The 14956-nt window shown below is 44.8% G+C and overlaps 1 protein-coding gene across 2 annotated transcripts in view; it reads left to right on the forward strand.

Moving 5' to 3' along the window:
* Nucleotides 1-14956, forward strand: part of TCERG1L (transcription elongation regulator 1 like) — a 621355-nt gene that overhangs the window by 83926 nt on the left and 522473 nt on the right. For both annotated transcript variants that reach the window (XM_063962190.1, XM_063962191.1), the window contains exon 2: nucleotides 6563-6706. In XM_063962190.1, the coding sequence (XP_063818260.1) occupies nucleotides 6563-6706 (144 nt within the window). The remainder of the gene's footprint in view (nucleotides 1-6562; nucleotides 6707-14956) is intronic.

Consider the following 14956-nt stretch of genomic DNA (forward strand, 5'->3'; position numbering starts at 1 on the left):
GATACTGTGGGATTTTTGGAGCTATCCTACCATCTTTTACTTGTACAACTACTGGAGCTACGTTTGCCATTAATCCAGTGTCCTGTCCGTCTTTTGTCCAAAGTGACTCTGGTATCTGAGATGTCATCTCTTCTACTTGGGATGGATTCCTATTTGTCATAATGGTATGTGACATTAATTTTGATGGGGAGTCTAACGTGTCTCGCACTTCCTGAGCGTGTTTCTCAGGTATGTCCAAGAATACACCTTCAGGAGTACAATAAATGATGCACCCCATTTTACACAGTAAGTCTCTTCCCAGGAGATTGGTTGGTGCCGATGCAGCCAGCAAAAAGGAATGCTTGGTATGCAAAGGCCCTATTGTAATCTCGGCTGGTTTGCTAACAGGGTAGTGCTGGACTACTCCTGTTACTCCCATGGCTGGAATTGTCCTACCAGTGGTTCTCATGCCCACTGTCGAATTTATCACTGACTTGGCCGCCCCTGTGTCTACAAGAAAGTTTAAAGTTTTACCAGCTACATTAATTGCGACCTCGGGTTCACTTTCAAGGTTGGCAATCAATTTCACTGGCTGCAGATTACAGGTATGGCCACACCCCTATTGGGTATGGTGACCTCCCTGAATCCCGCTGGCAGCAACTATTTGTGAGGGAGATAGTTGGGAACTACCAGAGGCATGCCAGTCTCTGTTTGGGGGATATCTTTTTGTTTCCCCTGTATGTGGCTCATAACTCCGTTTCTGCGGACCTTGCTCCCAATGTCGTGTGTCGTGTCGTTGTCTAGGGGGTTGGTATGATCTTTGCGAATTTTTCGCTCTACAGTCTCGTGCATAGTGTCCCTGTCTTTGACAAGAATAACATGTTATCATAGTTGACTTACCCACAGGGTTGGATGGTACATACGCAGGCTGCTTTGTGGTCAGAGCCTGTATACTTACTGACATTAGCTTATCACTCTGCGACTCCCTGTGTCTGGTGATGTTTCGGTCGTGATCAATAGCAGCCTCTCTCAAAGTGGACACTGACAGACCTCGCCAACATGGTTGCGTGGTCTGTACCCTTGCCTTTAATGTTTCCTTCAAACCATCCATTAGTACGGATACTGCTACTTCTCGATGGTTTGGATTTGTCCTAATGTCCTCTATACCAGTGTACTTTGCCATTTCTAATAGTGCCCGGTGAAAATATTCTGCAGCTGTTTCTGACTCTTTTTGTTTAATGCAAAATATTTTGTTCCATTTAACAACTGCTGGGAAATGCTCCTTTAACTGTAAGTTTATCCTTCTTACGTTATCTTTGTTGTACACATCTGTAAGAGGTACATCCAGATCTAGTCCACAATCAGCTAAAAATTGAGCTGAGTCGACATTGGAGGGTAAACAAGCTTTTAGCAATATCTGCCAATCTTTATTATTGGGCTCTAAAGTGTTTCCTAAGTCTGTGATGTATTTTTGGCTGGCAACTAAATCTTTTCTAGGGTCAGGGAATTCAGACACTATGGTCCTTAATTCCATTCGGGAAAATGAGCTGTACATGGCAATGTTCCTTATGGGAGTGGCTCCTGATACATCTGTTTTCCCATTGGGAACTGCTATTACCCTAACAGGAGTAATTCTAACAACCTCATTCTGTGTAGATTCTACAGCTTGTGGTGAAATAGTTTCAGCATAATGCATGGTGCCGTACTTACCAGTTGATACGACCTCACCTATCCCTCCGCTAGGGGCCTTTACTAATCTCGTGGGTGTTGCTGTGCCTACTGTGGTCTCTGCTATGGTGGCTGCTAGAGAGAGCGCTGAAATCGTTGTCGCTTCGTCCTCTTGATCACACTCCTGAGGAAAGTTCAAAACAGGGTACAACTTGCACGGGTTAATACTTGCATGGGTTAATGGGTTAACATTATCATTAACATTTACACAGTTACTAAGTGATTTTGTGTTACACCTTAGTGCGTCTTTCTCCGTAATCAACTTCTCTCCTGATATATATGGTGGCGGCGGGGCCGTGGCAATCAGTTTTCTGTTAGAGCCAGATCCTGCCGCCTGAGCCAAACCTCTCTGTATCTCACCTTCCTGTTGCCACAACTGTAAATAATCATAATGCTGAACTCGTCTCTTTGTTGATTTTATGAGACATATCCTCCTCCTTAAATTTTGTAACACCTCTGGGCTGAAGCTACCTATTCTTGGGAATTTCTCCCGGTCTTGTACCGTCATTCTCTCCCATTCATCACATAAAACCTCTGTGTGACTTCCATATTTCTCACACATGATATACCTGGCCGACCCAATTGGTCGGACCACTGAATCAACCCGAACCGAGGTTGATCGCCCCCTACCTGAACAACTGGCCCCCATAACTCTGCAGGCGTTGCTTGCTCTACCTCTGATCTCTATATCAAGGTCTTCAGCGAACCCTTACAGAAAACCAGATTGTTCACAATAGGCTGACGGTGGCGGTTTACCGAGTACCCCACTCACTCGCCCACGCCGACCAATGCGACCTGATCACACCGATATGGTGCTGGCGCACTCGACCCAGGGCACCTATAAAAACCGTTGTTTACTGGAACATGCGAGGGTTATCCGCAGAACACTTACTCTTTCCAGTAAAGGTGAGGTTTGTCAGATAGTTCCTGAGTGACCAGCGAACTTCCCTTCTTGAAAAATAAAAAATTACACAAATCACGTCAGAATGTACAAATAGCGTTTGTGACCCCTTTACTCTAATGGTACTAGGTCAGATTACTAACTACTGTACACAATTACGTGCGGTCCAGTCGTTCAGTACACAAACAACTAAGCTTATGTACGGAAAGACCAATGGAATCGAAACTTACGACTGCGAATTCCTTCAGCCAGAGCTTGTACGGCCTATATGGGTCTTGCACCAACCCTTCTCTTGGTGTTGTGCCTCTGAACTGTATAGCGGACTTCCCTGTTTACTGTACCTGGACCTGCTGATCTACTATGACCTCCTGGTCTTGTTCTGTACGACCTCCTGGTCTGTCCTCCTGGTCTTGTTCTATACTGGTCCGCTATACTCTAATGCTCAAATATTATGTTTAACCAAGGATGCCTCCCTAGCCACCGTGCACGTCACTTACACGCGTGTACCTCACGAGTACTCGACTTTTCTTGTGGTTCAACCTTTAAGTTATATAAACTTATGTAATACAAAAACACTCACTCATCACATGTACACTTTTGCTTCTATTTCTATTTCTGCGCAGAAATTTTTCTTTAGCCCAGCTGTGTTACCAATTAGGAGCAGGATCTGTTAATTTAAATTTTGGATTTCCAAAAATAGACTTGCGTTATTTATCGCCTGTGGCGCTATTTACCGCTTTGCGTTACTTATCGCGTTGCGTTAAAAATCAACTTATCGTGACTTGAGCTACGTGGGTGTAACCGGACGCTCCGTTGCGTAATGTACGCTGCGTGCGTCCGCCTTTGGATTGCGTACACAAGTCTTTTGTTAGGGACACGTGTACGCAAAGCAAAGATCCACCGTAACACAATTTATATTTTTATCAATGTAGATGATCCCTGGTCATCTACCACACAACACACTGACTTCGCCTTATCTCCCAGGCAAAACTGTGTGTTTGTCTATCTTTTAACTATATTACCTTTACTCTTAAACTATGAAATAACAGCAAATCTCTTTTGGCACTTTTTTTATCAACTATAAAACTGGCAGACAGGAGAATGATATACGAAAATGAAACGGAAATGCAGATATATATGTGTGCGTGCGTATGTACACAAGACAGAAAAATAAACAGTTTTAAAAGACACTAGCGTTTTGTTCTTACCTCCGGTTCCCGGATTCCTTCAGCACTCTTTTATCTAAGCGAAGCAGACGCTTATCCCGTCAGCACTACGAGACAACCTCCCGCCCTTTGCTGAGGGATAATGTCTGCTGATCTACCTAGTGCAGATATGTGAAGGACAGGACGAGCCGCCAATTGATAAAGCTAAATATTTATCGTGTATATAACCCTATATGAGGTCTTAGAACACTGTACGCTATCTACGTAAGAAGTACCGTAAGGGTACGTAAGTTGCGTATCGATCGCTTAGCCGTGATCGAGACGCTTAGGCGTCACGTTCACTCACGGCCAAGTGATCACAGGCAGGCAGACTATTGGCTGTTGACTATCGTAATGATTCGCTATAGCGTAGCGGCGCTCGGGACCACGAGGGGATCACCAGCGATGCAGACGCTCACAACGTTAAACCTTTATATCTATACCTTTAGCAATGAAATACACAGCAAACCTTAGTGTAGAGACAAAGTGTAAGTGCAACCTTGTGTAACCTGATTAACTACAAAGCTGCTTGAGCGTCACCGACGCTCAGGGAATATTTAACACTAAAAAGAATACACAGATACCTGGGCTTAGGGTCCGAAACCTATTATGTGTATTATGACTATTATACTTGCAAAAGGAATCACAGTACAAAGCATACACTACAATATAACATAAACCAACTAACCAGATAACTACACAGGAAATACAATACAATACAATTCAAGTCTAATCAAGGAAAAATACGAGAGAAAGAGAAGAGAGGGAGAGAGAGAAATGGCTCACAGTAAGACAATATGATTACGGAGAGAACTTACGCACAAGGGGAACGATCGCATGCGCCTCGATATCCAGCTCCCGATTATCAGCAATGAGAACCGTTGAAGAGAGAGAGTGAAGTTGGATATGGTCGGCCCGCTATTTATGCCCCACACACAATACAATTCAATGGTCCCTACAATCTCATTGTTCATTGGACACAGGAATTCGGCTTTGCATTATAACAAAAGGTCATAGGTTGATTCATACAGGTGGGCTGTGACTATTTCCAACTGCTCAGGTGGGAGGGAAACTGGGTTTCCCGCTGCATGGGTAATAAAGTGCAAATAAAGTAAATGTTCATAAACTTCTTATGTCCATAACTATTCGCACGAGCGATTGATCTGCTTCAAACCAACACCGGAATATTTCTAATGAAATATTCTTCCGATGGATACTAAACACCACTGTATTACTCCTGTCTGACCCTTCGTATCAAACAAAGAGGGATTCCTCTGTTCATAAACATTCTATATTAACCAAACTTTCAGAATCTATCAAAGGGACCATGATCTACAAAATACATTATTACTGAAAATATGTTACGATTGAGTCGCACGCTACAACCACATAAACTCTACCGTAAATACGCATACCATGCGCCTGCGGGTGCCCGCGACTGTGAGTATGCGCACGTACGGGAGAGCGTACGCATGCGCAGCACGGACCTGTGTGAGGTGCAAATATGGTAGTGTGCATAGAGATATTTTTCTGACTTTGACAGTACTTAATTGCTGCCCAGGGCGCCCCCCCCTGCGCCCTGCACCCTACAGTGACCGGAGTGTGCGGTGTGCTGTGGGAGCAATGGCGCACAGCTGCAGTGCTGTGCGCTACCTTAAGTGAAGACAGGAGTCTTCAGCCGCCGATTTCAATGTCTTCTTGCTTCTGCTTCTTCTGTTCTTCTGGCTCTGCGAGGGGGACGGCGGCGCGGCTCCGGGAACGGACAATCAAGGTTAGGTACCTGTGTTCGATCCCTCTGGAGCTAATGGTGTCCAGTAGCCTAAGAAGCGCTACCTAGCTGCCGTGAGTAGGTTTGCTTCTCTCCCCTCAGTCCCTCGTAGCAGAGAGTCTGTTGCCAGCAGAAGATAAAAAACCTAACAAAATACTTTCTTTTCTAGCAAGCTCAGGAGAGCCCACTAGTAGCACCCAGCTCGGCCGGGCACAGATTCTAACTGAGGTCTGGAGGAGGGGCATAGAGGGAGGAGCCAGTGCACACCAGATAGTACTAAATCTTTCTTTAGAGTGCCCAGTCTCCTGCGGAGCCCGCTATTCCACATGGTCCTTACGGAGTCCCCAGCATCCACTAGGACGTTAGAGAAATAAAAGTGCAAACTGAAGGAGTGAAGTGCTCAGTGCAGAAGTGCCTTATTAGTACTGGGTGTCAACCACCACCCGTACATTTTCAGGCACTAGCACCAGGGGCATATAGCAACTCAGACTTCAGGATGCCCCAACCTTCAGTCAGACCAAGTAGTTCTCCATTCCCAACCAAGGTCCCGGTTCAGGCTCCAGCTAAGACCAGATACTTCACCAGGCGATTTTCCAGTCCACACAAGGGGTCCTGCCCAACCCCTGGTGTAAGAACTACACCTAGTGGTTCTCTATTCTCCACCAAGGTCCAAACCCCAGTCTAGGGACAGATACTACACCACAGGTTCTCCATTCTTCACCAGAGGCCTGGACTACCCCCAGCAGAAGAACAGATACTATGCCTAGTGGTTATCCTTCCTTTATAAACAGATACTACACTTGATCTTAGATAAAGTAAACCATGTGCACTGCAGGTAGGGAAGATGTAACATGTGCAGAGAGAGTTAGATTTGGGTGGGGTGTGTTCAAACTGAAATCTAAATTGCAGTGTAAAAATAAAGCAGCCAGTATTTACCTGTATTTTGTGCTGTATCACTAATGTCACTCTTTTTCCTTTCAGTGGGTTGGAGATCATACACCTGCATTCGGATTCTCTCCATCTTCCAGCGTAGAGATCATCCCTCTTTTTCCACATGTTTACACATCAACCATCCCTCCTCATGCAGGAAAATGCTGGGTTGAAAAGAAAACGCCTAATTGCAAGGTATCTGTTACTGAGAGTAATGGCTGTTTGTAATGGCTAGATATTCAAGGATGTATATTGGGTAGAGGGTTTGTGCTGTATCTATGCTGGGTGCAGGGTTTGCGCTGTATCTATGCTGGGTGCAGGGTCTGGCACCAGTGCTGCAGAAATCACTGGGAAAATGCTGCTGCTGCCATTTTCCTGGAGACTTGCACATGAGCAGAAGGAAAATCACCAGGAACATGGCATGGTCAGCATGTTCCTGAGACCTGCACAATAGCCCCTGAACTTTTTCCTGTGAGAGAGGGTGGGGCCATACAGAGGCTGCACATGGTCCTCCCTACCTCAATTAAACTGCCCGTGGCTGCAGTGATACTAAATTTAAAAAAAAAACTATATATATTATCTCCTGGGGATTACTACTGTAGTAGAATTATTACACTATTATACTATTAATACTGTTCTACTGCCACCACCACTATAATTACATTTTTGAAATAGGGACCCCAAGTGTCCACATCTCACACTACCAGCTACTTATAGTGTGTGTGCAAGGCTGGTATTTCACTGGCTGGCTGCTAAAATGAGAAATTGCGCCAATGACCTCAATAAGCTGCAGAACCATAACAAATATAAAAAATAATTGATTATGTTCTTATACGGTATGACCAGAGCACATTTGTTATTTTAACAACAGACAATGACTCAACTTCTTGCCGTTAGTGCTGTGATGTTCATCGCTGTACCAAAGAGAATAAACTCTCGCCCAGCATGCTGAATAGACAGGATGTCCAGGTCAAATTGTCAGGAGTCTCAGATTGAGCATCTAAGCAGGTGGCACTGGTCATTACCCGCAGAGATGAGATGATCCATTTTCAAGGTGCGTTGCTGCAGACACACATAAGTACTGTGACCTCCAATAACTGGTCACTGAGGCCAAGTGGACTGAATACTATTCATTTAATTCAGTAGAGCACTTGTCTCCTGATATAAGCTAGTCTCCAAGCAGCAATTATTTAGAGCTCTTGAACTGTACAACATGAAGAACATTGGACTCAAAGCTGAAGAGGGTAATGATATAAGTGGAACCTTATAGAAAGATACCTCTATTATGTGAAATCTGTTCCATCCATCAGCCTAACTCTTAATATCTTTAGATCATGGATGAGGACTTGACCAACCAGCCAGCGACCTGTGAGAGCCCCGCCTGTTTCATCTGAAACAGATTAATACAAACGTAATAGGGGGTCATATCAAAATTAATAGGAATAGGTTAAAAGGACATGGATGAGACATGATTATGATTTATATCAAGATGAACCAAAACAAGAGCACTTTAATGGTCAGTTAATGTGTTAATATTCGATATAACTCCATTTTGGTATGTTCCATTAATTTAGGAATACATCTCACTCCTACACACTCTCTAGTATGTGCAGCCATCATATACGTTCCTTGGTGCGGGATGCGGTCAACATCCCACTGGACGGTATCCCGGCAGTCGAAATACCGATGCCGGAATCCCGACCGCCACAATCCCGACATATTCTCCCTCCGTGGGTGTCCACGACACCCATAGAGGGAGAATATAATAGTTCCCGCAGCGTGGCGAGCGAAGCGAGCCCGCAAGGGGCTGCGTTCCGCTCGCCACCCCTGTCGGGATTGTGTGGTCGGGATTCCGGCGTCGGTATTTCGACCGCCGGGATCCCGTCCATCGGGATTACGTACTGATCCCCCTTGGTGCAACTTGTTAAAATTTCCTCCATTTTATATCTTTCCAAGGCTTGCGACATCTCCTCCTTGGAATCTTGCTTGATCCTGGTCCTAGATAAAGTTGTGTACAGTGGCAGGTGAGGAGTTTGACTGGGGCGGTACACCTGTCAAACCGTAAGGCAGGTGTCCTCAGGTGAGCTCAGGGAGGACAGAAACCTCCCGTGGAGCAGAGTGCAAAAGCTCACTTGATCTTGATTTTCAGTATGAATACAGACTGTGAAAGCAGGGCCTCATGGTCCTTCTGACTTTTTGGGTATTAAGCGGTGTCAGACTATACTGTAGTCAACTGTTGCCTGCTTGGTCTTCTCTACAACACAGCAAGCTATCATACTTTAACTGCATCTGAACATGTTGCAATTCCTACCAGAAGACAGTATTTATGCCAGTTGCTACCAGAATACCACGCTACTAGAGGCTATTAGGAGATATTTTTTTCCAGAACCCCTACCTGACAATGGGCCTAATTCAGACCTGATCGGTGCTGTGCGTTTTCGCACAGCAGCGATCAGGTCTGAACTGCACATGCACCGGTGCATGCCAGACAGCTGACGGTAGTCTTAGGCTAGCGATCGCCTCTGCCTGATTGACAAGCAGAGGCTGTCGCTGGGCGGGAGGGGGTGGGCCGCCGTTAAGGGGGCGCGGTCCAGGCAACGCAGGCATGCCCGGACCATTAGGAAGGGGCGGGCCGCAGTGACTGTGACCCATGCAGTTATGGTATCTCCCTGCCAGCGCGCAAAAGCTGCGCTGGTAGGGAGCTACTCCTGAAGTACAAAAGCATTGCCGCTGTGCAATGCTTTTGTACTTGTACGACGGGGTAGGGCCTGACATGCGGGGTGGACTAGCCCTGTGCTGGGCGTCCCCCCGCATGTCAGGGAAGCTGATCGTAGATGTTCTAAATTTAGCACATCTACGATCAGGTCTGAATCACCCCCATATTATTAAGCCAATGGGTGCAGGCACTGAAAATGCATCAGGTGTTTTAATATTGTTACACCTATCACAGTACCGTCAATGTTTTACACCAAGACTCACGGTGTGCCTACTCTGTAGTTTACTAGGAATATCTGCACGTCCCCAACTTCTCCACTCTGCATGGGCACACTTCTGATCCAATGCAAGCACGGCCAGCTAGTTGTGTCATCCCATGGTTTTTGGGCAAAATTACGTGCATTTGCGCAAATTGAGGCACATAGTGGGGCATATTTCTGAAACAATTTTCCAGGAAATCCTCAGAAATCAGCCATTTTCGGTGGTCACCTACAAAATGTAAGAATCCTCAGGATGTATGATGGGGATTTTGCTGTGGTTTTTCTATTTCTAATTGCAAACATCAGCCCCCATAAGTTTGAGGTATAATTATCACATCAATCCACATTATAAATGTGGTTTGTGATAAATGATATGCTCCGATGTATCCAAAACTCTACAGAGTGTCTTGGTGAATGACCTCCATTTAAAAAAATTTCTCTGACTTTTTTTTCATTGTATGAATGAAAGAGTCAGGAGTCAGGGAGTCCAAACTAAAGGAGGATCCAGTAGTCCAGTCTAAAGATGATCAAGTGAGTGGATGAGGGTCTTTGTTGTCTCCTCAGTTACAAAGGGTTTGATCCTGGAGATGTTTCAAAGGCATAAGTGGCAAAACTGGGAAAAGGATTGAATGTGGGGTTTGAAAAGAGAGGGCAGATTCAAGAATAACTCCAAGACAGCAGACTTGTGGTATAGAGATTATGGTGATGGATAGCAACATCAAGAGAGGTGAGGGGACTTGGGAGGGTGGGAAGATGATCAGCTCAGTCTAAGACATGTTAAGTTTGAAAAACTGGGGCATCCAGGCAGGGCCGATGGACAGGTGGGCCGGTCCGGTCACAGAGAAGCCGGGAAGGCCACAGGCAGCTCCTGTCTCTTTGCTTGTTCCCCCACTGCCCAAAAATGGGGGCATGCCGCAAGTCCATGCCCCCCTAACTTGAGGCACGCTTCATGCGTCGTGTCCGCACCCCCACTGCTCAATGCCTATACTGTGCAGATCAATAAAATGGGGGCGTGCTGCAAGTCCACGCCCCCATGACTTATAGCACGCCCCTGTGCAGCGTGACCGTGCGCCCCCGTGCTGGGAGCACACGTGCACAAGGATGTCAGGGCCGAATTCTGGCCCCAGTCTGTCCCTGCATCCAGGAGTAATAGTAGAGACAGTTGGAAACATGTGTGAGAAGAGAGGGTGAGAGGTTAGAGTGGGAGAGGTAGATCTGCGTATTATCAGCATAGAGATGATATAAGAGGCCTAAAGAGCTGATGAGCTCACCTAAGGAGGAATAATAGAGAGAGAATAGAAGAGGATCAAGAACGAAATCTTGGGGGACATCAACTGCCAGTTGGAGAGTGGCAGAAGCTAAGCAATGGTACGAGACAGGGCAAGAGTGGCCAGAGAGGTAGGAGGACTGCCAGCAGTGAGCAGTGTCACACAGACCAATGGGGTGAAAGATTTGCAGGAGGAAAGGGTCTTCAACAGTGGCAAAAGAGGCAGAGAGGTCAAAGAACATAAGCAGAGAGTAATGGCTTTGAATTTTCCAACAAGATGGCCAATACTGACTTTAGTCACATAGTTTCTGTAGAGTGGATAGGGATAAAGCCAGACTGAAGTGGATCTAGTAGGGAGTGGATGGGAAATAAATTAGTAAGACCATTGTACACAATCCACTTGAGGAGCTTGGGGGTAAATAGGAGAAAATAGATGGGGCAGTGGTTAGAGAGAGCATAAGAGTCAAGGGACAGAGTCAAGGAGAGAGACAAGGGCATGCTTGAATGCAGATGTGGCAGTGCTCGATGAGAGGGAAAGTTTGAAGAGATGGAAAAGGTACAGTAGGAGCAAGCAATGGGGGAGTGAAAGCAGAGGAGGCATGAGGGGATAAGATCTTGGGGGTTGGGAGGAAGGGGCAGGGACTGGATTATGTCCATGACTTATTCTCCAGAAACTTACATCTTGTGCCCCTCTTACAGTCTCATTAGGCCCCTACTGCAATCTTCATTGTGCAGATAGGAGCAGCACTATGCAAAACTGTCATTGTTTCATCAGTGTCTTCCTTTTTGAAACCATTTATTCTTAAATTGCCATCAGTTTATCATCATGAATTATAAAAATCACTATTAATATACATCAGAGGTCTACTGATACTGGATAGATGACGGTGGTACTCACAAGTCAGGGTGCCATTCATTTTCCAGTAGTTCCTCATAGAGATGAACAAGCTGAATAGGGCAGAACCAAAAAAAATGGTGTTGGGTATCTTATATTTACCACCAAAGATTTCTGATATCTGGGGACTAGCATGTGCTGTATAGCCAACCAGCATTGCATAGCAACAAGAGATCTCTGTTGTGATTATTGTTGGCTGAGATTGAGATCCAGGGTCTAAGGGATTTCTGGTATTCACAAATATACCCCTGCAAGAAGGTGATGAATTTTGCAGTGAGGCAAGCACACAATATGGCCTTCCAATAGCAGCTGCTGATATTGGACGGATAAGAAGATGGAGGGAGTTGTACAAATGATGACTCCACAGGTCAGAAGTTATCACTATACCACTAGTAAAGCAGGGGAAAAGATCAGGGTCATGGAAAGATGGGAATGTCAGAGACAAGCTACTGTAGGCTGGGGCAATTTAAATCAATTTCGTCCGAAAGCTGCTCTTTGTATTGTATACTGGAAATTTACTCTGGTTAAATAGTGGTCAGCTGGGCTGCATTATATTATTAATGTAAAAAATGGGGGGGGGGGGGATATGCATTACAGGTTGAGTATCCCATATCCAAATATTCCGAAATACGGAATATTCCGAAATACGGACTTTTTTGAGTGAGAGTGAGATAGTGAAACTTTTGTTTTCTGATGGCTCAATGTACACAAACTATGTTTAATACACCAAGTTATTAAAAATATTGTATTAAATGACCTTCAGGCCGTGTGTATAAGGTGTATATGGAACATAAATGAATTGTGTGAATGTAGACACACTTTGTTTAATGCACAAAGTTATAAAAAATATTGGCTAAAATGACCTTCAGGCTGTGTGTATAAGGTGTATATGTAACATAAATGTATTCTGTGCTTAGACTTAGGTCCCATCACCATGATATCTCATTATGGTATGTAATTATTCCAAAATACGGAAAAATCCCATATCCAAAATACCTGTGGTCCCAAGCATTTTGGATAAGGGATACTCAACCTGTATTAACTTACCATGCTATAAATGCCCCAGAAGTCCTACAGTATTGTAGTTATTCTGAATGTTATATAAGCATACTAGGCAAAATAATGGGACAGGAATACTGCATATCTTAAATGAAACACTGAGAGTTAGTAATCCCACTGGAAGAGACCTTGGAACTAGAAAAGAGGAAATTGCAGCAGCAGATGGAAATATACAGCAATTTAGGTTCCAGAACACTTCATGCTCTGCCTGTGAAATAGCAGCCGTTCTAGCAGACAGTATGAGCAAGGGGGAAAAAAATCAATGTGTAGTTGTGTCCGGAATGGACCTCCGGAAAAGATGATTGATCACACAGAAAATACAATCTTTTTTTTTTCCCCCTAACAATTACAGTGGTACTTATGAACTGAAGTAGTGTTTGGTTATATTAAACACATACTGGTTCTTTCACAATAATGACAGACAAGTTTGCCTCATTCTCAAAGCACAATGAATGCAATGAGTATGATTTAGGGCAATGAATACCCTAAATCATACTCAGGAATACCCCATGAAATCTTTCCACCCCTTTATCTCGTTTCAGAAATGTGCCCTAAGAAATGACTTTTTTTTTTAGACTGCTCTGCAAACTTAGGGAGACTGGTGCAATTACTCTATAACATTCTGTCTTCGTCCCCAAGTCCTCCCACAAACAGGAATGTGGTGCACGGGCAGGGTTGGACTGGCCCACAGGGGTACAGAGGAAACCACCGGTGGGCCCTACTGCCTGGGGGCCCACCCCCTCCTCTAGGGATCAGGTTCCAGACTGTACTGTTACTAATCTAGAACATTATCATGCATGCACTACAGTATTTACTGTATATATTTATCTAGGGGACCAACACTTGCAAAATGGTTATGCAAACCAATGTGGCGGCTGGGCACACTCCATCTAGAGAAAGGCCACACCCCTAAACATGGGCCCCTACCACTGTATCACCCCGGTGGGCCCTACATGCCCCAGTCCGACACTGTGCATGGGGTTGGTACTAGTTACCTGGGTCTGTTAAGGGTCCATGCCAGATATGCAGGAGAAAGAATGCCCCCCCTGCTCAGCTGTGCATAGTATTTTTTACTCCTTTTTGGTTGGACACAGCCACAACTACATGATTTGGCCACACTTCCCCCATCACCCAGACTTGTCATTGCTCTCTATGACCCGGCCCACAAGTCAATGCAACCTCTGCTCCTAGAAAAACACTGTAATCTTGTACCATTCAATGTAGTGGAAACCTATGTCAATTGGACCAATTGCTAATATCAAATAAATAATACCAACAGTTTGCAGTAGTATCAGTGGGAGGGATCAAGTTGCACTCAGCCAACCAGTAACGGCTGCCTTGGCTATCATCATCAGTGCGCATTTTACCCCAGTGGACAAGGAACGCAAGTGATACGAATCCTGAAAGGTGCATATGGACCTCTAAGGATGTGGAAAAGTCATTCCACTTTAACACTGTGTAACTATTAATGGCATTGTAATACCTAATAAAACCTTATAATATCGTAGAATACATTGATGATATAGACACTGTGTTGAAAAGAGCCCTTGGACTTAGGGTTAATAGTTGTAAAAAAAACTTTGATGAACCAAATACTTACAGAGGGCTTAACTTCTCTTCATTTGATCCTACAAGTGAAGATGAAGTATCAACACTCTTTTCATCCTCCTACTCCACTACCTCTCCTCTTGATCCTATACCCTCACAAGTCAGTAAACCTTTGTCTCCTGTGCTTATCCCAACCTTTAACTAAAATATGTACTCTCTCTCTCTCTCTCTACTGTTACCTTTCCTTCTCTGTTTAAGCATGCAGTGATTACTCCCATTCTGAAAAAAACACAATTCTGACCCAAACACTCTTTCTAACTACCGTCCCATCTCTCAACTCACATGCCCCTCCAAGCTACTTGCCTGTCTGCCATTTCATCTTGGATGTCATCTCGCCACCTCAAACTCAACATTTCCAAGGCAGATTTAACATGTGCAGAGAGAGTTAGATTTGGATGTGGTGTGTTCAATCTGCAATCTAATTTGCAGTGTAAAAATAAAGCAGCCAGTGTTCGCCCTGCACAGAAACAAAATAACTCACCCAAATCTAACTCTTTCTGCACATGTTATATCTGCCTCCCCTGCAGTGCACATGGTTTTGCCCAACTGCTCCCAAAATTCCTGTTGCGATCAACTTGGAATTACCCCCTTTATCCGGGCTTCCCCCACTCTGTGGAATGTCCTCCCACGCACAATAAGAC

The sequence above is a fragment of the Pseudophryne corroboree genome, chromosome 3 (genome assembly GCF_028390025.1).
Source record: "Pseudophryne corroboree isolate aPseCor3 chromosome 3, aPseCor3.hap2, whole genome shotgun sequence".
NCBI lineage: Eukaryota > Metazoa > Chordata > Amphibia > Anura > Myobatrachidae > Pseudophryne > Pseudophryne corroboree.